Genomic DNA, 24376 nt, shown 5'->3' with positions numbered 1-24376 from the left:
ACTGGACCAGGTCAAGAAGAGGGCCACCAAGATCATCAGGGACCTGAACCACAGGACATACGAGAAGAGGTTGAGAGAACTGGATTTATTCATTCATAAGAACAAAAGGTTTAGGAAGAGATCTTACTGCTGTATACAACTACCTAATGGAAGGGTGCAGACAAGAGCAAGCCAGACTGTTCTCAGAGATGCCCAAGGGAAAGATAAGAGGCAATGAGCACAAGAAATTCCAGCTAGATATAAGAAAAATCAAAATCAGCATGAAAGCTGTGAAGCACTAGAACAGATGCCTATAGATGTTGCATAATCTCCATATTTGGAGATATTAAAAACATGACTGGACATCGCCTGTAACAACCTGCTCTAAGCAGACCTACTTTAAATAGGAGGTTGGACTAAGACTCCCTCCCAACCTAATTGTTCTGTAACTTTTTTCAAGTACAGATGATGCAAAAAACTTGAACGTAGCAGCAGAACACCAATACACTAGGTTTAGTCATGCTGTCCTCCAAGTGCCTAAGAATTTTCTCAGGCCTAATGACCATATGGAAAAAAAGGTAGAACTGGGACTTGTAGAGAAGACAGCCAAACCCAAATATTGACAGCCAAAAATTTCTTATCAAATGTATTCTACAGTTTACCTTCAATTATATTATCAACAGTTTCAAATGCCTCATCAACATTTCCTTGTTCTAATTTTCTTTTTGGCTCAAAGAATGAGTTGTGTTTTATAGCTTCCTGTAATGGAGAAAAAGAGAAATAGGGGGTTTTAAGTATTTTTAAGATTCTCAGCTTGTTGCAGCATTTTAGTCTCAGGACCAACACCATTGTCTTCAGAGACTGGAACCACCAGCTACCTAAATCAATGAACAGCTGTATTAAATCACTTTACTGTCATTGTAGTTGGTTTATTCAATAGCAGCAATTATTTCCTGATGCATACAGTGTAACTGATGACAGCAGTTTCTGAAGGAAACGCATTCAGTTTATTCAATCTGCTCTTGCCAGTCATACATCCAGGATGTTACCAAGACACCACAGAGTAAGAATGCAACTGCATAATCCAGTGAGTGATGCAGCAAGAGGGGAAGAAGCCACAAGGACTAAGTAAAGGTGGAATCTATTTATAAATTAGCATTTGCTTTATTTCTAATAAGATTTTATTAGACTGTTCCATTAAACCACACACACATCAAAACAAGCTGTAAAGTGACTACCAGAACTAATTCTGATTCCCTACAAATATGTCCTTTGTTCCTTACTTCTACTCTCTTTAATCCAGGGTAAATCCATATGTGACTCTCACATTACGTTTCTAAAATGCTGTTCATCCCTAACACCTTTCTTTCATTTCCCCGCAACAACTCCTACATCTCCAGCCTAGCTTTCAAGCTACACAACAGATAAAAATGCTAGAGATAATCAGGAACTGACTGTTAGCCACTATACACATGCTGACTAACCAGCTGGTAGCTACCAGAAAATTAGAAACCAGCATGCTCATTGCCTTTTCCTCACTGGGAACATTATGAAAGTTCTTTTTTTTTTTTTTTTTTTGCATTCTAATGTTTATTACTGTAAAACTTGTGAAACCTTAATGTTTTCAAAACTGTTGCGTATCACAAGTGGTCAAAATTAGACAAAAGGTTAAAAATTTATTTATAGGGAGATACTCATATTGCTTAATTGGATCTTCAAATTCATCTTGTTTCCTTAAAAATCATATTTTAAAAGCAACTAGAGTGTGAACTGTTTCCATTCATTAAATAGGTAAAACAATAAAAAAGCAGAAGAAATTATTAGTACCTCAATTGTTAAAATTACTGGTTCCAGCATTTCATACTCTATCTTCACTTTTGCAGCTGCTTGTTTGGCATGAACATCTGAATCTGCAACCACAGCACAGACAATCTGACCCACACAAATCACCTGTAGAATACACATCAGTAATGGAACAGTGGAATCAAACAATTTCCATATGTGCTACTGATCTTATTTTACATAACCACCACTTATGTCTCCTGTTCAGAAGTTTTCTGTAAGTTAGGACTTTTGTATTTTCACATCATCCATGAAGCTAACAAATTATAAAAATACCAGTGTAACTACAGAATCAAGGAAAATACAGTGTTCAGAAATGGATAGTGGGAGGATAAAAGGCTAGAGAAAAAAAAAAGTTAAAATTAAGAAAATCAGTTGCAAAAAGGTTGTATTTATACCTCGTTTCTTGCAAATATAATCTCTGGATCATCAGAAAAATGAAACTCATTTGCAGCTGGCACATCATGAGCTGTTATGACATCAAACACACCTGCTCCTTTTAGGGCTTCTGAGGTATCTATAGATCTGATTAGGATATGGAAAGAGAGAAGTGTAATTCATTAATTATACAAACTGTTCACAGAGGAAGGGAACGCAATACAGAGGTATATCTCTTGTACTACCAAGATTTGCTCATAGGCTCACACATCCATTTTCTTTCTGTGTCTGGCATGTGGAGAAGTGCAGATAAAAGACTATTTAAGATTCTACTAATCTGCTTTATTTATAAAAGATAATTTAGATACAACAGGGAAATTGTTGGCCCTTTAGATTGCCTGAATTGCATTGGTTTAATAATCACTCACAATTACAATGTTACAACTGCAACTTTCTAAGACCTCACAGCCTACACACATGTTGCAAGATACAATTACTAATCTTCAGATAGAGGATTCATGTAGAGAGATATAGATTCTACTAATCTGCTTTATTTATAAAAGATAATTTAGATACAACAGGGAAATAATTGGCCCATTAGATTGCCTGAACTGCATTGGTTTAATGAAAATCACTGCACAATTACAATGTTACAACTGCATCTTTCTAAGACCTCACAGCCTACGCACATGTTGCAAGATACAATTACTCATCTTCAGACAGAGGATTCATGTAGAGAGGTATAAAAGTTACAAAACCAGTATAAATGGAGAAGGAATGGAAATGTCTAGGTGTAGAAGGATCAGAAGGAACAGCAGGTCTGTAAGAGCATGTTTTGATAGCAACTACTTCAGCGGGTCATCAGATCCCATTCTTCAGATAGAGGATTCATGTAGAGAGATATAAAAAGTTACAAAACCAGTATAAATGGAGAAGGAATGGAAATGTCTAGGTGTAGAAGGATCAGAAGGAACAGCAGGTCTGTAAGAACAGCATGTTTTGATAGCAACTACTTCAGCAGGTCATCAGATCCCAGCACATGTACAGGCATGTTCTCTGGACACCCAGATCAGGAGACAAAGGAGACTGAATAGATCCTACTAACTTGCAGAGATGGGTGATGTCACCTCTAAGATGGGACCAAAAAGAGGGCTGCCAAACCCAGCACTGACCTAAGAATAAGCCAGGAAATATGACAAGGACTCAGTAGCTAGAAGCCCCAGTCCTATCTGTCATGACAATTAATTCTGACTAGATGACTTGAATATGCCTTGGTGCCTGAATGTCAAACAAACTGCTAGAATAGGTGTATCTTGCCAGCATAAAAGCATACCTTGAAACAGTTTTCTTACAAAATAAAATCCTCTTCTCCACCCTTTTCTCCTATAAGCCTCATATGAGCTTTGCCACCCTGATGCTGCAAAGTTGCCACACTATTTCCTACATTTTGAACAACTTTCTTCTTTCATCATAGAGTTAAGCTTTAAAAGTAGTGTTGGTAAAACTGAATCTTGAAGTCTGCTTGCACTGCACAGCTGAGCACCTTGTGGAGGTAGCTAGGCTACCTCTGGGCTGGTTTATGAAACAGAAACAGTTCACCCCTACTAGTACAGTAAAATGGGGTGAGACACTTAAATCCTAACAAACCTTTTTACTGGTGCAACAATACTGCTTCCAGTGTGGATTTGCCTGCAGGTATCAGACATGCTGTTCTGTACATGCATAACTCGTTAGTCTCTAAAAATCTCAGGCAGCAATTCATGATAACACTTTCCTCAGGTCCATTTTGAACACTTACACAATCTTAGCATGAGCTCTGGAACTAGTGACAGGAGCCAGGAAAAGCTCCCCATCCACAGAAGGAAGGTCATCAATGTAGACTGCTTCACCAGTGGCGTGCTTTATCCCAGACTGGTGCATAATGGGCCGTCCCACAGGGTCCTGGGGAGACTGGCTCGGCTCTACGTCCTGTACAGTCAGAAACACACACCCAGCACCCCCAGTTAAAGAAAACCAGTCCTGTTACTCTTAAGGTAATCAGAAAATTAGATGAATGAACAATGCTCATGCTATCATCTTCTGGTTCAATATTGAAAGAGATGTGGCTGCAGAAGGTGACTGCTACTCCTGGGGATTTCTTTCTCCTATTTTCGTCTCTTACAGACCCTTCAAAGCGTGACACACAGGCTTGTTTACCTGGATTTTTTTCCTTAATTATTTGCATCAAAGTGACAAACCCAGCACTTTTTCAGAAGGACACTTTCCTCCCTTACTGAATAGTGTAATGAAGCTTTAATAATTTTCTGAATTATTCTCACAAGATTCTGCTCTGAACGTTACCAGTGTCAGGTGGTGTACTATGAGCTATATGCAATGATTTCTAATGATTGTCCTCCTCACTGAAAGAGTGCCACTGATCATGTAAATCAGTGAGAAAATACTGCCTAAATATTTTCTTCCCAATTATTTCCTTGCACCTGTGTAGCAAAATAAGATTATAAGACACTAAATTCCTAAGGTTTTTTTTGAAAATTAATTCAGTGTTTCCAGTTAAATCTGCCACATCAACTAATGTTGCCAACTACCAGAACACCTTTCCAATTTTTGTGTCAGTATTCATGCTAACTTTTTCCTTTTCTACATTTAGAATTAGTCAATTGCTTACAACTTAAAATGTTTTTACTTCTAAAGCTTCCAGCACACAAGTGTTCAGGCTGCACACATCTGCTTCCTGCACTTTCTGGCACACTGTCTGCTACTGGCACCAAGTCAAGAACAAACACATCTCACTTCACTGCCTGAAGTTCCTCAAATGGATGTCTCAGCCAAACCACTTCAACATTTCCACCACAGAATGACAACATATTTGGATTTCATGATAAGCATTCTTTTTTTTATCTTGATTTTAAAAGCTTAATAATATCCAAATGAAGGAGTGCAGACAAAAAATACAGCCTTACAAAATCTAAATAGAAATTTAAAGTGTAAAAACTCAGATTTTCTGGGTTTCAAAATTTCCATTGCTCAGTGCCAATTGATCCGAGTAACAAATTGTTTCGATTTCTGACGTTCAGTCACTTTATTACAGATAAGGAATAAACTGGGGAAAAGTCACAGAGAAATAGTCTCCATGGTCCTGGCTCCTCTTACTGCCTCTTGCCTTTTTTTAAAAATAAGAATAATAATAACAACTCTGAAGGAAACTTAAGATAACAATTTGAACAAATTTGAAGTATTTAAAGCTAGTGTTTTTCTAGGGAATATCCAAAAATTAAAAGAAAAACGAGTATTTACCTATATTTCATTTGAATTTTTCTTTAGGTTTATAAAAGTTGGTATTTTGACTCGTGTATTGAGGGTGTCAAAACATCAAAAATCCTTGCTGGTGTTTCCACAATGAACTGTTCATATAGTGAGCTCTGAAAACACCAAGTATGTACTTTGCTGCTCTCTGCTGTTGATTTAGGACAACCTGCTTGTGTTAATTTGAGCACACAATCATCACACACCATCTTGACTCCTAAATCTACAGTAAGGCCTAAGAGCCCCCTGAGGATCTTGAGACAACAATACTATAGCTATGCTACAGTGTATATACACTATACCCTGGGCTTTTCAATTTTGTGGGTTTTTTTTCATTTCTTTCTAACTGGCTTGCACACTGCAATAAACCTATTTTAAGCAGTCTGAAAATTGAGTTTGCTTAGCATATTTATCTTCAAAGAACTGCCTAGAAGAAGTGAGTATACCCCAGAATCTATTTTTACAAACAAGGATTCTCCAAACAAGACACAGTTAAAATCTACCACTAAAAGCCTTTTGCTCCCAGTCCTTTGGAAAATCTGAACCTGACCTTCACACCAAAGCTCATGCCTGAACTGTGACTTTTTACCTAGTCTTATAAAGCACAAAACAGTGTCAGAATGAAATCACTTGCCTGATATATTTGGATACTCTGGGGCATTCTGGTTTTGAAATCTTGTAAAACACTCCCATATTCTACAGGTATGCCAGGATAATGGCAAGGATCCTGAAAAGGAAATTAATTACTGCTAAAATTCACATTTTGAACATTACAATTAGAAAAGCCAACAACCAAAATCAAGCACAAAATCTTTATACAGGAAATGCTTTCCAGGCTCAAACTAGAAAGGTCCTAAAACAACAATCTGAAAACAATGTAGAGGTGTTAGGTGCCACTAAATAATATTTAAAGATATATTGTTTCAACAAATATGCTTTTTAAAGTAAGTAACAAAGTAGGGACAGACAGAAGAGTTTTATTTTGAGGTCTGATCAAAAATGGCTCAGAATAACTCCTGGTACTAAACAATTACCTAGTAAGGGCGATTTAGAGGAAAGAGCTCAAGGTAACACAGAAAAAAATGTAAAAGGGATATTTTTCTCTGTAAGAACATATTTAAGACAAACATTTAAAAAGTAAATTACACCTAGAATGACTTGGCAAGTGAAGCTTTAGTGTGCTCATCTCCCAGTCAACAGCTCATACAGAAGGGAGAAGGAGGGTTGGTTTAATATCTACAGTTTTTTTCCAAAGCCTTTATTTCTATTTCATCTATTTGTGTTTTGAATGATAGACAGAGTAAGATCTCTTGTATATTGTCTTTGGGTCTGGGAGCTTGCTACTGGCATGCTGTTGTATAAATATTGCTCAAATGTCTTTTAAAGCCTTATGTCCAAGGTAAAGATATCCGAGCATCTAAAAGTTAAATGGGCATCTCTCCATCAGTCACTTTGGGGACTCCTGTGGTGTCCTGTGCAGGGCCAGGAGTGGGACTCCATGCTCCTGATGGGTCTCCTGTAACTCAGTATATTCCATGATTTTATGAACTAATTTACCATTGTCTTCAATGACTGTGATACTTCCAGGAAAAATCTGTAGAAGAAACTGACCATCAAAGTTTTCTTATAGTCTACATTTTCATCACCAGCTGAGCCTGGAAGAGCAATTTCTTTAAGAACTAGTTTGCATGCTTCATCCAACATTTGTTCATTCCAGTGTCTGTTAGGAAGAATAATAGATACAATCAGACCAGGACTAATAAAAAATAAATACCGATTGCAGTAATATATGTGTACCATCGACCATAGACATAATCCTGCTCACAATGAAGTCAAAATATTGATTCTAATAATGTCTGCAATTTTTAAAATGGTGTAGATCAATGTTGCTCACAGAGCTAAGCTCCCATAAGTAAACTGCATTAAGCGCTATGCCAGCATTTTAAAATAAATACATAATTAAACGAACCCCATTACAGCTTTAAAGCTGCTTTAGCAGTCTTACTGATTCTCACCATATTGCAGATACTATCCCTATATTTGAAGAGGAGTAAAGATACAAAATCTAGATATTTTCAAGGGACATAATTAGCTGCTATATTTTCTGAAAGTGCTGTCTTCAAGTATCTCAACACTGTTAATTCTCCATAGTTACACGACTGCAGATATCAAAATATTAAGTCTGTTAGACTAAATGTAATCATGTTAAGCATCAAAAAATAGCGAGCACTTCAACTAATGAAACCATTGCATATTAAATAGCAAAAAAGGCCACTGGGGCTTCATTTAGTGTTGTTTCTCTGCTGCTTGAATTTGCAAGTTTTTTCCGCCAAAACTTGGAAAGGTGCTATAAACTGGGAGGGAAAGTCAGGGACTAATTCCAGAGATTATTGGGACCTTGTAGATGAAGAGATACTGAAAAGGTGAAGACTTGTGCTTCTAACCTTATTGGGCACATCTAAAGTTCTCAAACTTTGTATTTTTTAGAGACAAGCTGAGGGACTCAAGAACACTGATGAGAGGATTATCAAAGGTATGGGATAGAGAGGCATTTACCCATCCTTGGGTTTAGGTGCACAACTGACTGATGTATACCTCACCCACTCATCTCACAGCTTATCTTATCTCTTATCTCTCTGCATAATTTACAATGGAGTTGCACTTCACGTGCAAACTCCAAAAAGTAACAATCCTGAAAAGTCACCATTGAGGCTTGATCATTCACTTGAACACACAAGGCATAAGTCAGGCAAATGAAATCTTTCTGTATTTTCATGTCCCAAGGAACATGAAGCCAAGCTTTCAAAGCCCATTTGTTCAGAGACATGCAAGACAAAGAAATTTTACCTTCCAATAAGTGTCCAACAGGTTTGTTTTGCACAGACTGTCGTTGAGACAGCACCTCCATAGAAAATGCTTAGATCCTTTATGATGTCTGTACCTTCTTCAAAAAGGACCCTCATCCCAGCATTGGTTATCGGAAGAGCATTTTCCCGCCTTGGTGCTTGTCGAAATGCAGAGACATACTCGCCCTGAGCAAGATCACACAGAAGTACAGACACGTAAGTATCTGAAAGCAGAACTTGTTATTACATGGGAAGCAAGAGAACAGAAAATGAAGAGCACAAATTCAATGTCCTGAGTATTCAAGACCATGCACTTTCTTCCCTTGACCTTTCAGTAGCTTTACCATCTTTGATCTTCCAGCAGCTCATACCCAATCCTCCATCACCTACACAGTTCACATGATTTTTCATGGTAAATAACTGAAGACAGGGATTTTGTGGAGCTGTATTTATAACAAGACCATAAGTTTAGAGGCTTCAAAATATTGCCAAACTTCAGTATTCAGATAATATAACCCATAATTCTCTTCTAAGATCCCATATTCACTCTTGCAAACCCAGTATCAGTTAAAGACTATTATTCAGTTCAGCAACATTTATGGAACCACCACACACACATCCCATCTTATACCATCTTAAAGAAAAATCCTCAGGAGACGACAATGCTTTATCTGTTTGATGGCAGCTGTATCAGAGGTGAGCAGCCTGCTTTGGTGAGCACAATGGCAACTTGTCCAAGACCTCTTTCCATAGGATATTGCCCTCATCATTCTAGGGCAAACTTTTCTCTGAATATTACTCTTTATGTAGCATTGCCAGCTACCTGCTGAGTTGTGTTTTTTGGCTGAAACTGGGAGATAGTATGGCACTGAAGTGAATAAATGTAAGGAATTCAAAAAGTGAGCAATAACAGTGCTAGTTTAAACAAATGGATTATGCCCCTTCTTGTTCTTTATTTTATAGTCTTTAACTCTGCATAAAGCAAATCTAAACAAACGAATCATTTACCTTCCTAGAATAGGGAATATGGATAGAGATTAAGATCTCTTCTGGTGTAATGGTATTGTTACCAACTCCATCTGCAAAAATATCACTCACAGGAATCTGTCGCCTTTGTCCTAAAAAAAAACCAATCCAAATCCAGAAAATTCCATACAATCATGCAATTAACAGAATATCAACAGTATTTTAATAGGCAAGAAATACCTGCTGCCTTCCTGAATAAATAACTACTATAGAGCTTATATAAAAAACTATCAGTGATATGTTCTATAAATTTAAATGGTTGTTCCATCTTCCATAACATCATAATGCCAGATGCCTAAAAAAGTATCCAGAGGTCATTCTCATTCTGTAATCCTCCCTTCCAATACTGCCATAATGATCCCACCCTCACTCCTGTCAATCTATTCCAGATCTCTGCAGCTGCTGTCATAACTACTTTTCATTCTAAAACATACAAAATGAGTGTAAACTGAGTGGTAAAGAACTGCTGCAAAAGTAAAAAAAATATTAGGAGGGTGGGGCTTTTATTGTTTAGGTTTTGGGTTCATTTCTTCTTTTCTTTGTTTACTTTTCCTCTGAGATTCTGAACATTTCCAGGAGTCCAGAAATAAATGCTATTGCTTTATCTTTTCTCTTTTTGATATTTTATTCTGAAAGTAACCATATTTTTTATTCTATATGTATATTATGAAAGTTAAAATTTTCAGAAGGAATGATAGCAAAATTCTGCAAGGAACCTAAATCTCTAATAAGAGCCCTTTAAACACTTAAATGTTACAGAGACAGGCTATGTCCTCCTACCTCTTGAAGCGAGACTGAGCATGCAGTTGCTGGCTGCCAGAACAGGATTCAAGTCTGAGGTTGATTTTCTACTTATGATGTTTCCACCAAATGACTTGAAAAAACAAAGTAGTTTATGTTAACATAAAAATATGATGATTACAGAGAAAGGTAAATGACCATATGACATGCAAACTATATGCACATTTATACATATTGAAAGCCATAAAAAGAGGTATTGATAGAAAATTCATGGCAAAACTAAAAAATGCAAGTTCTACATGTGGTGAGGACCAATTTCACATTTGTTACAAATTTTTTCAAACTGTAATTGCAACTAATTCCCAACATACAGCAACATTTCTTATCTGTTCTCCGCCCAGAGTTCTCAGTTGCTGCAAGACAGCACAGAAAACCCTTGTCTTCTCTTCAGGGACCTCGGCAATTGCATCTGTCAAGATGTCTTTCACCAGAGAGAGGCTGCAGGCAGCTCCCAGAGTTAATCCTGTAACCAAAAGATTATGAAAGTACAATGTGTGCATTGCTTTACTGCCTGGGTTTTAAAGTGTCTTCAGACTGCAGAGTTAGGACAGCTCATGTGAGCAAAGGCAGATAAAAGGAGAGGGGCCTTTGCATTTTAAAGGAACTGGAACCTTTCATTTCAGGGGTAAAATCCCTAGAAATGTTGAAATAGAACTAATACCTCACCTCTTCTGCTGAAAGGGAAATCCCTTCTCTGCTTCCAGCTGCACATCACAACTGCTTCCCTTGCACCTTGCTTTGACTAAGTAAACGTTTAGGAGACATTTCACACAAAGGTGAGTCAGCTTCAAAATGCTTTCAACAGACTCTTCCTATTTTTAAACATGACTTTCATCCTAATTTGATCTTGCTTTGCATATGTACATTCCAGTTATTCTTCTAAAATGTGAGTAAGGTAGCATTGGCAGCAAAAACCCAAATGGTCCTAACAATGAAGACAGTATCATTTTTCCCATTAGAAAGAGAACTTATATGCATTTATTTGAGAAGGTTTTTTTTGTAAGATTATACTGCTAATTTTTTTGTAAATTAGTTCCCTTCAGTTAAAGGTACACAGTTCCCTTCTATTAAAAATAATTTTTACATAATAAATGAATGTTTTCAACGAATACTGGGATTCAATTAAATGTATAAATGAAAATAAAAATAAATGTAATGAATTTTAATTAAAGCAATATTAAATTTTATGTATTTAAAAGAAAAAATTAATCAAAACAGATTTTGCATTTAAATCTGATTAAAGAGAGGAAATGCTATTTCTGGCTGGCAAACTAAACTGCATATCTCTTGTTTTAGAACTACTAAGTCTCACCTTCAAATACCTAGGTTTTATTTACACACTTTAAAGAAGGAGTAAGCATTCTCCCAGCTTCTTTTCAATTCCTAGCTACTTTTCAGCTAAGAACAAACTAGTCTTTGAATAAAACTGGATGACTGATCAGAAATAAAACAGATATTCTAAATGCAAAGACAGAATTATCAAACACAGTTTACCACTTGAAAAAAAGTGGCTTCAGGCATATAGCAAGTAATTTCATCAGATAGGACTTTCCTTAAAACTTTGGCTATAAGCTTGTACAAGGCAGTTTTTATTCAATTACTTTAGACTATTATAGGAAGTTGAAACCTAATTCTAGTTGTATTTCCATTCCACCAGAAATTATTTAAAACCCAAAACCTAGTCTAACTAAAAAACCTCCATGCTTATTATAAACATGTAAGTTGAGGTATAAAATTTTAAACCTATTATAATTAATGCTGCTATGATTGAGAACAAGATTAGTTAATGCACATCAGCAATGCCAGTTTAATCACAGCCTTTTTTCTAATGTAACCAAGCATGCCACATGCTAACTCTCCCAGTGGTTTTGTACGGGTCTCTCTCTGCTCTTCAGCAGAGCCTGGTACAGCAGTTACAAAGCAAATCCTGCATGACTGATCACCAGAACCAGTATCACCAGAATAACCATCCTCTCACTAAGGCCCAAGATAATATTGCTGCTCAGCTCTGCACTGCCTCATGAAGACAAAGTCATCCTGCACTGTGCTGCTGGCAACAGTCCCCTTGACCTGGGAAAGAGCCAAGCATGCTTAGGAATGAGTTGCTCAGCACTCTGGAATGGTGCAGCATTCCTTACTGCAAAGACATCTTTTATTTCGGAAAAAAGTAAAGTCTACTGACCATCATTTGTGTATTTCAGCACATTCAGATCTGGGATCCTTGCAGGAGCAATAAGAACTGGATGGAACACACCTCTGAATTTCATGTCAGGTCCTACAAGATAGGAACAGACTTGGACAAAAGGCTTTTCCATTACAACAACTCCCACATACTGGAATGCAAGCTTAAAGATGAAGATGCAAAAAGAACACCAAACGTAGCCCCACTCCTCTCATGCACTCTGGAACTAAAGCAACAGGAGCTGTTCTGATCACACACATACCCAAGCTGGTGTTCCCAACCACAAGAGGTGCTTTAGGGTGGGTGGCTTTCAGATCCAGCAGTTCATCCAAGCTTACAGGAGAAATCCACGTTACTCGCTCCCCATGAAAAACCAGAGATCTTTTTGGTTGATTTTCTGCCATTCTCTGACGGAGAAACATGGCAGATTTAAATATTTAGACATATAGACAGAAGTGAGATTGAACAGACACTAGATTGAAAGCCAAAAATGTTCTTAAACAACAGCAGTTCTACATAATCCTTTAAAATTGGACAAAAAGGGGACAGAAATGTTATGGTGGCTAATGCTTGCACAGTGGTGAAAGTCGAGACTGTGAGGGTGAAATGTCTTCAAGTAATTCCAATGGGCTAATAAACAAGAATGATAATAAACATTACCCTAGGAAAAGATGTAGGGATAGATCCTGCAGTTGCTAAAACTGTTAGAGGGTATTTGCCCACTTGGGGGCAAATACTGTTGGGGAGGTATTTGCCCACTTACTTTCTTGGAGAGCACCAATGGCCCTGGTGCACATGCATTTCAGTGTCTCTGGCCGTTCTACCACTGTTCTCTGATCACTTGGAAATAGCTTGTGAACCAGTGCTGGTACAAACACACAGTCACAAACTCCTGTCCTGCAGTTACTAACCTTTCTCCAGAAGCAGTCAGCTAACTACAGATAATCTGGCTTTGAATGTCTAACTGATAATAAAGCAAAACATACAGCTTTTGTTTTCTAGACCAAATACTGCTGTCAATAATTAAGGATGCCTAACACTTTCCATTCCAACTGTTTTATATTTGGCATGCCTTAATCACCAGGGCTAAACACTCTCTGACCTGGGTGGCTATCTGAGAACAGACTAACACAACTATTAAGCCACAAAATTGTTTTCCAATGTTAAAAATTGTTTGGTATTCAGTTTGCTGTGAAGTATTTGTATCTTCAGCTGCTAGACTGAAAACACAGTTAGGGTTGCTTCTTTATCTTCTCACCTAACTCTGCAACTTCATTTTCCTGATATGACTTTTTTTGCTATGTGAATATTCAATAAGCTTACTGGGCAAAAAACCAAAAAGGAGTATAATAACATTAAAATGTTTTGACATTTCATCTGATGAATTACTGCTACGCAGAACTTAAAAATTAATTCTGAACAGAGCATGAGAATAGTCTATAGGCAGCAAAAGGTACCATTAGTTCTGGAGGGAATATAAGCTCCTGGGTGGGATCTAAGGGCTGGAATTCATCTGTTGAAAACAGGCTGGTGGACACCTTAAAAAGAAGGCAAAGACCAAGAATTTTCTCTCGTTATTCATTTCATATAATAACAATAAAAGCAAAAGCAAAGCCAAACCAATAGATTGCCACTGAAGTCAGTAAAAAAATAGTAATTTCATTATCATTTGGATTTGTTGTTAAATCACCATGCATCATTTGGAGGTGCTGAGGTGAAAGAAGTGTTCATAATATTTTCTTAAATTTTACTGCTAACACAAATGACAGTGCAGAAGCAAGAAACTGAAGGACTAAGTACAGGCTTCCTGTAGCTCTACTACAACAAATTAGTTTCATGCCAACCTAAAGTACTCAAAATCCAAAGAAGTAGATGAGATATTACTGAAAGAAAATTAAGAACAAGGTGAAATATTTGTATGGATAAGAGGTTTCACAGAAAATCACAATCATAGCTCTAGTTTTTAAGAGTGCATCAATTCTTCAGACTCAGGTCAGCAGTTTTCCTAAGAGACCAGTACTTAGAGCATCACTGATCATTGATTTGAGCAAATTTCACATACGCCCTAATGTCTTTCACAACGTAATTCTCACTGTATTGGTAGAGCTCAGACCATTAATATTACTGAACCTGAAGAGCTGTTCATATCTCAGCTCTGGAGATCCAAACTACCTTATATGAACTATCTGACACATCAGAGACCCCTCATACAAATATACACACAGAATCCTCAATTTTTCAAAATATTTCTAAATTTCTTGTGAGGAATAATAAAATATCATATTTATCAAATACTACATGCAATATTCTAAGTTTTATACTGAAGTATGGTCAGTAATATATTTAAAACTTTACCTTCTCTTCATTGTCAAATAAATCATCTTCCTGATCCAAGCAACATTTTCCATTTGCTTTCCTTTGACAACAAATGGATTCCTAAAATAGGAAAATCCCATTAGTGAACTACTGCCCAGAATGGCAATTATCAATGAGTTAAAGCTCATAAGATAACAGTGACTCTGTATTTCAATAAAGTTCTAGATGAAATTTAATAACAAGCCAAATTAGAAGGATTAAGTGTTAAAGGAGTGCTATTAAAAAATAATTTTAAGTCATCAAATGTTGACATCCTTAATACAAAATAATTCCTACTACGTAGAATTCTTTTGACATTGTGAGAGCAGATGTAGATGGTGGGTATTGTTTTCTTTACCAGCTGTTCATTCCCATTTCTCCTCAGAAGGTTTCTGACACATTGCATTGCATGATAAATTCTAAGAATCTGGACTGAAATTCTGCTTTTATTCATGCCAGTACTAACTCACAGTAAACCACAGGGAGTTACTTCAGATTATTCTTCATAATCCAGGCTAGACACCATGTTCACTTGTGTTGATCAGTTTTTCTAATGGGTTAGGCCATTTACTCAGAATGACATCTTTAAACAGAGGGAAGGGATGATCTCAGTGAAAACCTTGATGGCTTGTAGATGCATATACACTGATGGCCCCAGTCTAGCACTCCTGCTGCCACTACTTCTTACCTTACAGAAGGTTTTACAGGCATCTAGGATTGGCCTGTATCCAGTACAGCGGCACAAGTTCCCTGAAGGAAGGAAATCAGTCAGAAAAAGCTTTGCTTTAATGTGGCTTTAGAATGTCATGTCTTTATAAGAGTCTTGTGTTTTTGAAGCTCAAGGAGAAGTGTTAGCTCTCAAAAAGAGAAAATAGAACAGTGTCACAAGACTTCGGACCCTGCAGCTCCTGATGAAAAATGTTGTGTTTCAAGGGGAGTATGAAATAGTTGAGATCTGCACTAGAGTGAATGCTGGCTACACCTCAGTATGCAGGAGAATAAGAGATTGTACAGTATTTTTTACCCACACAAAATGTTGTTCTCTTTCCCCCTGACTTTTTTCTAGAGGTGAAAGAAGCTAACATTACACCTTGAAGCTCACCACATAGCAAAAGGGAATATCTTTGGCTCCACTGGGACTCTAGAGCACAAAAGATGACAGAAGGCTACTTTACCTACAATAAATGCTCACACTCTCCCTTACTGAAGATAGTTTGCATCTCTCTGCCTTATCTGTTTTAATCCTATTGCAAAGGGCCTGTCCTGCAAGGCTTATTACATTCTCAGCACCAGATATAAAGGGACCTTGGAGATGCTCAGATACAGCTGCTTCTCCAGTATGACATAATTCTTGCACATCTGATTTTAAGCACTTCCACAGACACATATGGGGATGTTTAGAACACATGAAACAATCCACAGCTCCGTGTTTCATTTTCCAGGAGAAAAGAATGACAGGGAATACAAGGTCTCCATCCAGTAGCAACTCTTTCAGAAAGCACAGTTTGTAAGAGTACATCATCCATGCGTGCACACATGTATACTCACACAGACAGGCATTCACATAGACAAAGCACCTGAAGAAATGCTTCAGGAACACACCTGCCAACTAAAAAGTGGCAATACTTACCACCCAGAGCTGCAATCATCTGCTCTGAAGTTGGTTCCGGGTGGTTTCGTAGTAAAGTGTATATGGACATCACCATTCCAGGTGTGCAGAAACCGCACTGGGAACCATGGCACTTGGCAAGTCTTTCCTGAAATGAAATACCACAAACAACACTCCTTCTGGCACTCATCTCCAGTCTAATGTATGCTCTCTTAAATGGGAGATGCCATACAAAATGCTGCCTTTGCAATAAATCAGACTTTTAAAGTAAAACACTTAAAGCAATATAAAATGAAAATAATTATTTTGGGTGTGATGTTCATGCACATCTTACTAAAGAAGCTAATTAGCTTTCAGGAGACTTCTGTATTTTTGCACTTATACTAAAACATGAGCCAAAGGGACATTGTTCAATATGTGTCATTAGCCCAAAGAAAGCAAAGCCTGACCCACTCCAACAATCATCACATACCAACTACTTGGTCAGACTGTCAATATTAAAGTAAGATCCATCCTCAGCCTTGATCAATCAACCACCAGAAAACAATGTTGCCCTCTGTTGTCACTTAGCAGGGAAAACAACAATCTTATGGAATTCCTATGCCCTAAAAGCCACTAAAGCTATTCCATCCTAAAAAGAAATCAGTAATCTTCCTATACAGTGAAACTGCACTCTCACCTGAACTGGATGAATCCTGGTTTTTGTACTTCCAATACCTTCCACTGTAGTCACTGCTGCACCATACAAGGAGCAAATGGGAAGCAAACATGCATTGGCTGAATAGTGTCTTTGGAACATAAAGGAGAATAAAGAACATGAATATATTTTAATAAATAAGTCTGAGTATTATTTTTCAGTCAATCAAGACATAGTTCATACTTACAAAGCAGCCACTATTAATATGTGGAATGAGAAGGGATCACTTTCTAGCTATGCCTCTTGTCCTCATATAAAAGCATATCTATGAGGACAATTCCATGGAATTTACATCTTCCTTAATACCTCAGTCTTTTCTAATTGCCCTATTGTCTCTCTTGCCCACAAGGAATCTGTCAACTGTATTTTAATGGAGGAAAACAGGGAGATTGGCATAGTCATTGGAAGGAAGTAAAGAACTACTGCTGCAAATTCATAATCAAAATTCTGATCCAAAGTAAATTCTGATGTAAAATAAATATCACTGTTCCTAAACAGGAACAATGTTGCAGCATAAGCCACAGCATATGTTGCAGTTGAGAAGGCCACAATACACAGAATATCATCACACAATTCCAGAAAGCTTCAACTCATACAGAGTAATGCCATACCACTTCAGAAGGCTTCAGGCATCTGACCATAGAGAATCACATCACTTCAGAAGGCTGCAAGTGTCTGCCCTCTTTGTTCTTTAGCCCAGCCTTTTATCCCCTCCTGTTGATGCATTGCACCTGTGTGCCCTCTGCTCCCTGTGGTGGTTGGTCAGTGCCCCGGGCACTCCACAGCTCATTGCTGTCAGTGCTGCTCACCTGACCCACACAGCTGTACCCAATCACCACAAACTGTGTGCCTACAGAACAACACACCAAAATGAAAAGTCTTCAAAGCATTTAATAATTTCATTTAAAATATTTGGATTTTTAATACAGTTGAAATGTGGTGGGGTTTGGGTTTTTTTTTCCAAGAGTTTGCTTTAATTTTAGCTGTTTCATTAACTTCAAAAAATTTCATTTATGCTGCATTCCAATATAATGCAACTGTACAAAATGACAACTGGAATGTTTTTTTCTCCACCCAATAAACACTTCAGTGTACAATGACAGGTAACCATGTAACAATTTGATTGGAGTTTTCTTACCTTAAAAGCAATTTATTCCAGTTTTTAGCTTAATGACTCAAACTCCGGGTTTGAGTTTCAAAATCTTTATTTCTGTGGGTGGGGTGGAATGGATGGAGCTCAGTTTTAAGGGCTGGTAAGACTCACACTTCTGCCTCCCCCACCTTCCCAGCAGTTGTATGACTGTATGCTGGTTTTGGCTGGGAAAGAGTTAACTTTCTTCATAGTAGCCAGTGTGAAGCTGTGCTCTGGATTTGTGCTGGAAATGGTGCTGGTAACACAGGTATGTTTAGTCACTGCAGATCAGGGCTTACAGAGTCAAGAGGCCCACCCATTGGTGGGCCTCTCACGCCACCCCACCAATGAGGAGGCTGAGGGACACGTGCTGGTAACACAGGTATGTTTAGTCACTGCAGATCAGGGCTTACAGAGTCAAGGTCTTTTCTGCCTCTCACCCCACCCCACCAATGAGGAGACTGGGACACAAGAAAGTGGGAGGGGACACAGCTGACCCAAAATGACCGAAGTCATATTCCATGTCACATGGCATCATGTGCAGCATATAGAGCCAAGGGAAGAAGAAGGGTGGAAGTTCTGGAGTGATTGTGCTTGTCTTCCCAAGTAACCATCACAGATGATGGTGTCCCAGCGGTGGCTGGAAATCTGCCTGAGGATGGGAAGTAGTGAATAAATTGCCTACTTTGCTTTATTTGCACAAGCAGCTTTTGCTTTATCTATTAAACTGTTTTCTCAACCCATGAGTTTTCTCCTTTACCATTCTGCTTCTCTGTCCCATCCCGCAGTGGGGAGTGAGTGAGTGAACATGGTCCTGTTACCAGCTGGACTTAAATCACCATACAGATCTGCAGGCAGGAGCCACACTCCAGTGGTCAAGTTAAAGGGTCTTAATGCCTTCTACAACCTCTTGCAGGGGCTATGAATATTTATAAATAAATCAAGCATTTGAATATGATAGTTCAGCAAATTCACAATACAGTTGAATCAACAGCAATTTTTACAGCATTCTCTTTTTGGATTAAAGTGACCCTTCCTCTAGATACTTTTACTATTAAGTACAAGTTCTACAACTCTGTTTTTAAGGTTTCATATCTGGAAATGGTATAAACAACCATAAAATTTTCTGCAGGTTTCAAAATATTCTGTTGAGGATACCGTATCTTCTTTGAAGCTGGATCATAAGTTGATATCATCACTGTGCAAGCACCACAGCCACCTCCTCCACAACCATACTTAGTTCCTGTAAGAAAGACTGAAAATGCAGTCATTAGGGAAAATAATTATCTGGTTCCATTCTGGGCTTTATTTCACTCAAAGGCTTGAGACCACCTTTTTTCCTAAACCCCCAAGGAACATAAAATTTGTTTGGTACCAGCATATGTACTGGACTCCTTTCTATATTGGAATAAAATTTTCAGTGAAAGCAAGATGGGAGCTAAGGAATTACATGATCAAAATCCTCTTCTCAAGAAAATTTGATTATAATTTATTTTGGAAGAGGAGTAAATTTGGACAGAAAAGAAAAGTGAAAAATACTTCTCCAAGCAAAAAATTGAAAAGATGAAATATGTAATGGGCAAACCAGCTATATATCTGGAATTCCAGCAGAACACTAAAACAAATTTCCCAGTTTCTCCCAGAAAGCCCATTTATAGTCAGGATATTTGCCTTGCATCTCATCTGAAGGATCACACTTCTGAGAGAAGTGCTCATTTCTGTGAATCTGGAACAGTGACCAGTCTAAAACTGTAAATCAATAAACAGCTATTTTCATGTTCCAAAGCCACCAAAAGGAAGATGCCTTTTTGCCCCTCAAAATTCCATCAGCCTCAGGTTCTCATGACAAAATCTCCTGTTTACCACGAGAGAGACTATTACAAAGCCTGGGGACTTTTATTCTGTCAAGCTACTCACCCCGAGGTTTTTAGACTTCTTTAAGAGGTGGGAGGGGAGGAGCACAGATAAACACATATTCATTGTGCCTGATGGCATAATTTGTGTGTTTAAAAAGCCAGGCCAAAAACACAACTGCTCAACTGAAGAATATTTGGATTAAGAAAGAGACATCATTTAGTGTGGTTGATTTATCTTAAAGGAATCACAACTTCCTTAATCTGGTAATTAAACATTGAATTAAAATTTCTTAGAACTTTACTTGAATAAGGCTTTCACAACTGACTTTAGGGACTTTCTTTCTTCAGGAAGAAAAGGATACGTCTCTTTCGCAGATAAGCCAAGAGCATTTGTTCAGGATCAGCATTTTTCTCTATTATCTACAGCAAGAAAGTAAAGACAAGGTTTTATTAAGAAGCCAAGGCCTTTCAAAATTCAGGGCACAGACTACATTCACACAAAGCCAGAAGAGATTCTTTCTCTGGTTCCCTCTCATAGAACTACACTAATTGCCAAACACTGCAGGAGAGTTTGGGCTCCCTCTGGAAATTCCTTTTCAGACACATACACTTCCAGAACTTGCACCATGCAAATACTAAAAATAACTGCTGCTCAGTGAAATGTTATACTAGGGAGCTGACCTTCGGCCACACTAGAAATAAAAATGCAGAACTTTAAAGGCAGCATAAAGAACTAACTAAAGATTTGCAGACTTTAAGGTCTCCCTGGCACTCTGACGCACTGGAATAAACATTACAGGAAGTCTGTAAGGCTATCAGCAGTAGCAATTTCTTTTCTCGTTTTATTTATATTAACCTTCACTTGCTGTAAGAAACTGACAGACAGTAACAGAAATACCCACATTCTTGATTGAGTACAGTATTTCTTATTTGGTCACTTCGAATCAGCTATTTCCTTACACTTGCTTTGGATCAACAGCCAGTCCTTGCAATATTATCATTATGCTCAATAGTCCAAATTTGGGCACTAAAGTCTTGCTTTCAGTTGTGCCTCTGAAAACCTGACACCATCAAAGATGAGAAGACAGACATCCAAATGAAAAAGGGTTTGCTTACTAGCCCAGTTTGATACCCAGCTGAAAGTGTGTTTCACTTTAACACAGTTTTTCTCCTAAACACAGCAGAGCCAGCCAAAATGGGACGCAATCGCCCAACCTTCTTCTGGAAGTTCGTGCGAGGATTCGGTTACACTCATATAAACAAGTCTGAGGAAGCCAAATCTGCGCCCTTCGGGGCTCCTTCAACCCCTCTCTCTCCGGGCTATACTTACCTTCCTCCCGTTCACATAGAAAACGAGCTCCTCAGCGGCCGCGGCCCCTCGCACAGCCATCGCTCGCAGGCGCAGCGGGAGCAGCAGGGCAAGGCGCGCAGCTGGACGCGCCCCGGTACGCGGGGCGGGCCGCGGCGCAGCGGGGCGGGCGCGGAGAGCGGCGCCGAGCCAGGCTTAGGTAACGCCGTCATTGTTCTCAGCGTCCTGCGCTGACCGCAGATGTTGATTGACTTCAGCCTCCCGAGGTGTTATTGAAGTGTTGGAAAGCTAAGCCGTACCTCGCACTTTCTCAAAGGACACAGGTGCTCCTGCAGAGCAAAACGGCAGCATTAACACTCAGGTTCTTATAATAAAATCACCAAGAGTAATTTTAAATTGAGATAAAACCCAGCAATGATCATGAGACAAACGGGATTTTTTTGTTTTAATTGCATTCACAAAATAATCAGCAGCAAGGTCCAGGTATCATAACCATTTGTAAGGGCTACTTGTACAGGCAAGGTTTTATAGAGAAACTACTTTCCTCTCTTTGTATAATCAAAATATATCAAATTAATTTCCTACAAAAATTGAGTAAACATGAGAAAAAGCAACTTTAAAGCTAAAAAAATAAGTTTAAATTACCTTATCCTCAGGAAAATTATCCTAATTCCTGGTGATGGCTACAAATTGATTTTTATATCAAAAATCATGAGCTGCTTTTACATCATTCTTCTGGAAAGAGCTTCTAATTTATCAAATGACCTGGTAAAACAAGCACATAGTGAAGGTTCAAAGACAATGTAACATTCTCTGTGCTGCTTTTATGTGATCATTTTGTGTAACAATAAAAAGAAATGCAACCTAGGAAATAAAGTGGGTTTTCTATGTGTTCTATTATTGAACTTCAATTTGAGCAACAACAGTGAGGATGGAGAAAACAAGCAAAGAAGGACAGTAGCAATAATATGATTTTACAGTTATTTAAAATAACTTCTGTGATCTTCAGGCCACTTTCTTTATCCTTTTTACTTGGAAGGATATCTATACTAAAGGAATGGAAGAAATTAAGGCATAAAGCTCCGGGCCTTTTACTTTTATTGAAAATTACATGCTTGTGTTTGGGACACCCTAGCAGTCTAGCTGGTAACACCTGAGGCTGTGTGGAACAACAAGACCTTCACTGAAAAAGTAATTAAGCCCATCCCCAAAGAGATTGTTTATTTTCTGAGAAGATAAAGCATGTGCCTCTGTTTCTAGCTTTCAAACCACAGGCAGTAGAAAGAAGCAACCATTTAAAAAAACATTGTGTTTTGCTTCTGCAGTGCCAGCACTGGGGAACACAAGTTTTAACAGGTTCTTGAGGGTTTCTACTAACACAGCTGCTGATGTTGATAAATAGTGGAAGCTAGCAAGAACATTTCAATTAAAAATAAATTGATTACAAACTTGGTAATAAAACCCAAGGAAAATGCTTAATAATTTCTATGTGTAATTCTTTCTAAAAAATAACATTGAAAAAGGATAGAATCTATCTTCCCAACCATTTCTGCACCTCTTCAGAATAGTCTTGCTAAATACACAGCATGTAAAGAATAAAGTCTGTCTGCTGAAACTTCCCAGATAATGTTAACAGCTGTTTTGCAGTGCAGATGACATTGCCTGGGTGATGAGGTAAGTTTTATATTGGAAGAATTTTCATACTGATTGAATACTCTATTTGTATGGCAAGGTTCTATATGAAAACACCTTGTTCTACTTATTGCTGTATATTTACAATCTTTACATGATCTTTGCAACTGGTAACCACAGCTAGACAATTCTCTGTTTAGGGAATAAATGTCTCCTTTATAAACTATGTCACTAGTGATACATTTAACTCTAACTTCATACATGGGAAGTCCTACAGGATCTTGAGGAAGCTGCCATAGGGCTACAGACCATAATAAAATAACCACAGCAGAAAATAGTTGTGGTATTACTTAAGCATTTGTAAATCATACATTTACGCCTCTTGGTGTTTATTGTTAAAATTCCAGACATACATGTAGAATGGACACACCTGAAATGTTATATCTAGGAGTGTGTTTTGATATGTATGAGTCCCTTTTCTGTCAAAATACACAGCTGAAATTCTGGCAACTCACCGCAGAAGGATGTAGGTTCCTCCTGTTGAACTTGAGATTCCTCTTAGCACACTTCTCCAGCCTGACCAGATCCCTCTGAATGGTGACAGAATCATGGGGTATTTCAGCCACTCCTTCCAGTTTCATATCAACTGCAGACTTGTGTAGGGTGCACTGGCTCATACAGATTGTTAGTGAATGTGTTAATCACTGCTGGCTGCAGTGTGAAACCCTAAGGAACACTCAGTTTTGCCTCCAGCTGGACCATTTTTATGGTCACACAACCTTCCAGCTTTTCAACTCGCCTCACTGTGCCCTTAACAAATCCATACTTCATCAGTAACCAGTTTGTCTGTGGAATGTTATCAGAGAAAATGTCAAAAGCCCTACTGTAACTGAGACAAACGTCTAGTACTCTGCCCTCACCCACCAAGCTGTTGGAGATGACTATCAGGTTCATAAATTTCCTGATTTCCTGATTGCAAATCAATGCCTGCTACTCCCAACCCACCTTCTTGTCTTTAACATGTGTTAAAGGACTATTTTCTCCATCAGCTTCCCAGCTTACAATGTAATCTACAACGAAGTACAAAGAGTACATTTAAAAGAATGTTTTAAAGAAAATGTTATAATTTTAAAAGAATATATTGTATTTTAAGAATATACTTTTAAAGACTACATTATACATTTAAGAATATCAGTTATACCTCTTAAAGGGACATGCTGTTATTAGACAAAAGGTCAAGCTAACCAAAGAACTGGTCTCAAAGTGTCAGCAGGGAATGTCCTTGGAAAAGGTACAAAAATTGGTCGAAGGCATAGTAAGGCTTCTCCAGAATCATCTTCCAGCCTTCAAAAATTTGCAATTCAGGAACATCCTGTGCCAGAAATGGTGTTTCTGGTAATTCTTCATGGATGTTTCTTCCATTAATGTG

General features: G+C 38.0%; 1 protein-coding gene across 4 annotated transcripts in view; it reads right to left on the bottom strand.

The window, feature by feature from the left end:
• AOX1 (aldehyde oxidase 1) overlaps positions 1-21483 on the bottom strand; it is a 38890-nt gene extending 17407 nt beyond the window's left edge. For 3 of the 4 annotated variants that reach the window (XR_005626396.1, XM_039697978.1, XM_039697990.1), the window contains exons 1-20: positions 21337-21482; positions 20369-20426; positions 19309-19405; positions 17001-17109; positions 16343-16469; positions 15401-15462; positions 14713-14793; positions 13815-13895; positions 12620-12764; positions 12358-12450; positions 10487-10638; positions 10155-10248; positions 9357-9466; positions 8350-8534; positions 7060-7222; positions 6137-6229; positions 3998-4167; positions 2220-2346; positions 1807-1929; positions 642-738 (exon numbers count right to left, since the gene is read on the bottom strand). Coding sequence is in view for 3 of the 4 variants with exons in the window: in XM_039697978.1 (XP_039553912.1) it covers positions 642-738; positions 1807-1929; positions 2220-2346; positions 3998-4167; positions 6137-6229; positions 7060-7222; positions 8350-8534; positions 9357-9466; positions 10155-10248; positions 10487-10638; positions 12358-12450; positions 12620-12764; positions 13815-13895; positions 14713-14793; positions 15401-15462; positions 16343-16469; positions 17001-17109; positions 19309-19405; positions 20369-20426; positions 21337-21396 (2227 nt within the window). In the remaining variant the exon portion in view is untranslated. Of the gene's footprint in view, positions 1-641; positions 739-1806; positions 1930-2219; positions 2347-3997; positions 4168-6136; positions 6230-7059; positions 7223-8349; positions 8535-9356; positions 9467-10154; positions 10249-10486; positions 10639-12357; positions 12451-12619; positions 12765-13814; positions 13896-14712; positions 14794-15400; positions 15463-16342; positions 16470-17000; positions 17110-19308; positions 19406-20368; positions 20427-21336 lie in introns of all 4 variants that reach the window. The other variant, XM_039697995.1, reaches the window with a different exon arrangement.
• Between the last annotated feature and the right edge of the window lie 2893 nt (positions 21484-24376).

This window comes from Passer montanus, unplaced genomic scaffold, assembly GCF_014805655.1.
Source record: "Passer montanus isolate IOZ18808 unplaced genomic scaffold, ASM1480565v1 scaffold1, whole genome shotgun sequence".
NCBI lineage: Eukaryota > Metazoa > Chordata > Aves > Passeriformes > Passeridae > Passer > Passer montanus.
The sequence above is the reverse complement of the archived record's forward strand: the minus strand, read 5'-3'. Positions and strand labels throughout refer to the sequence as shown.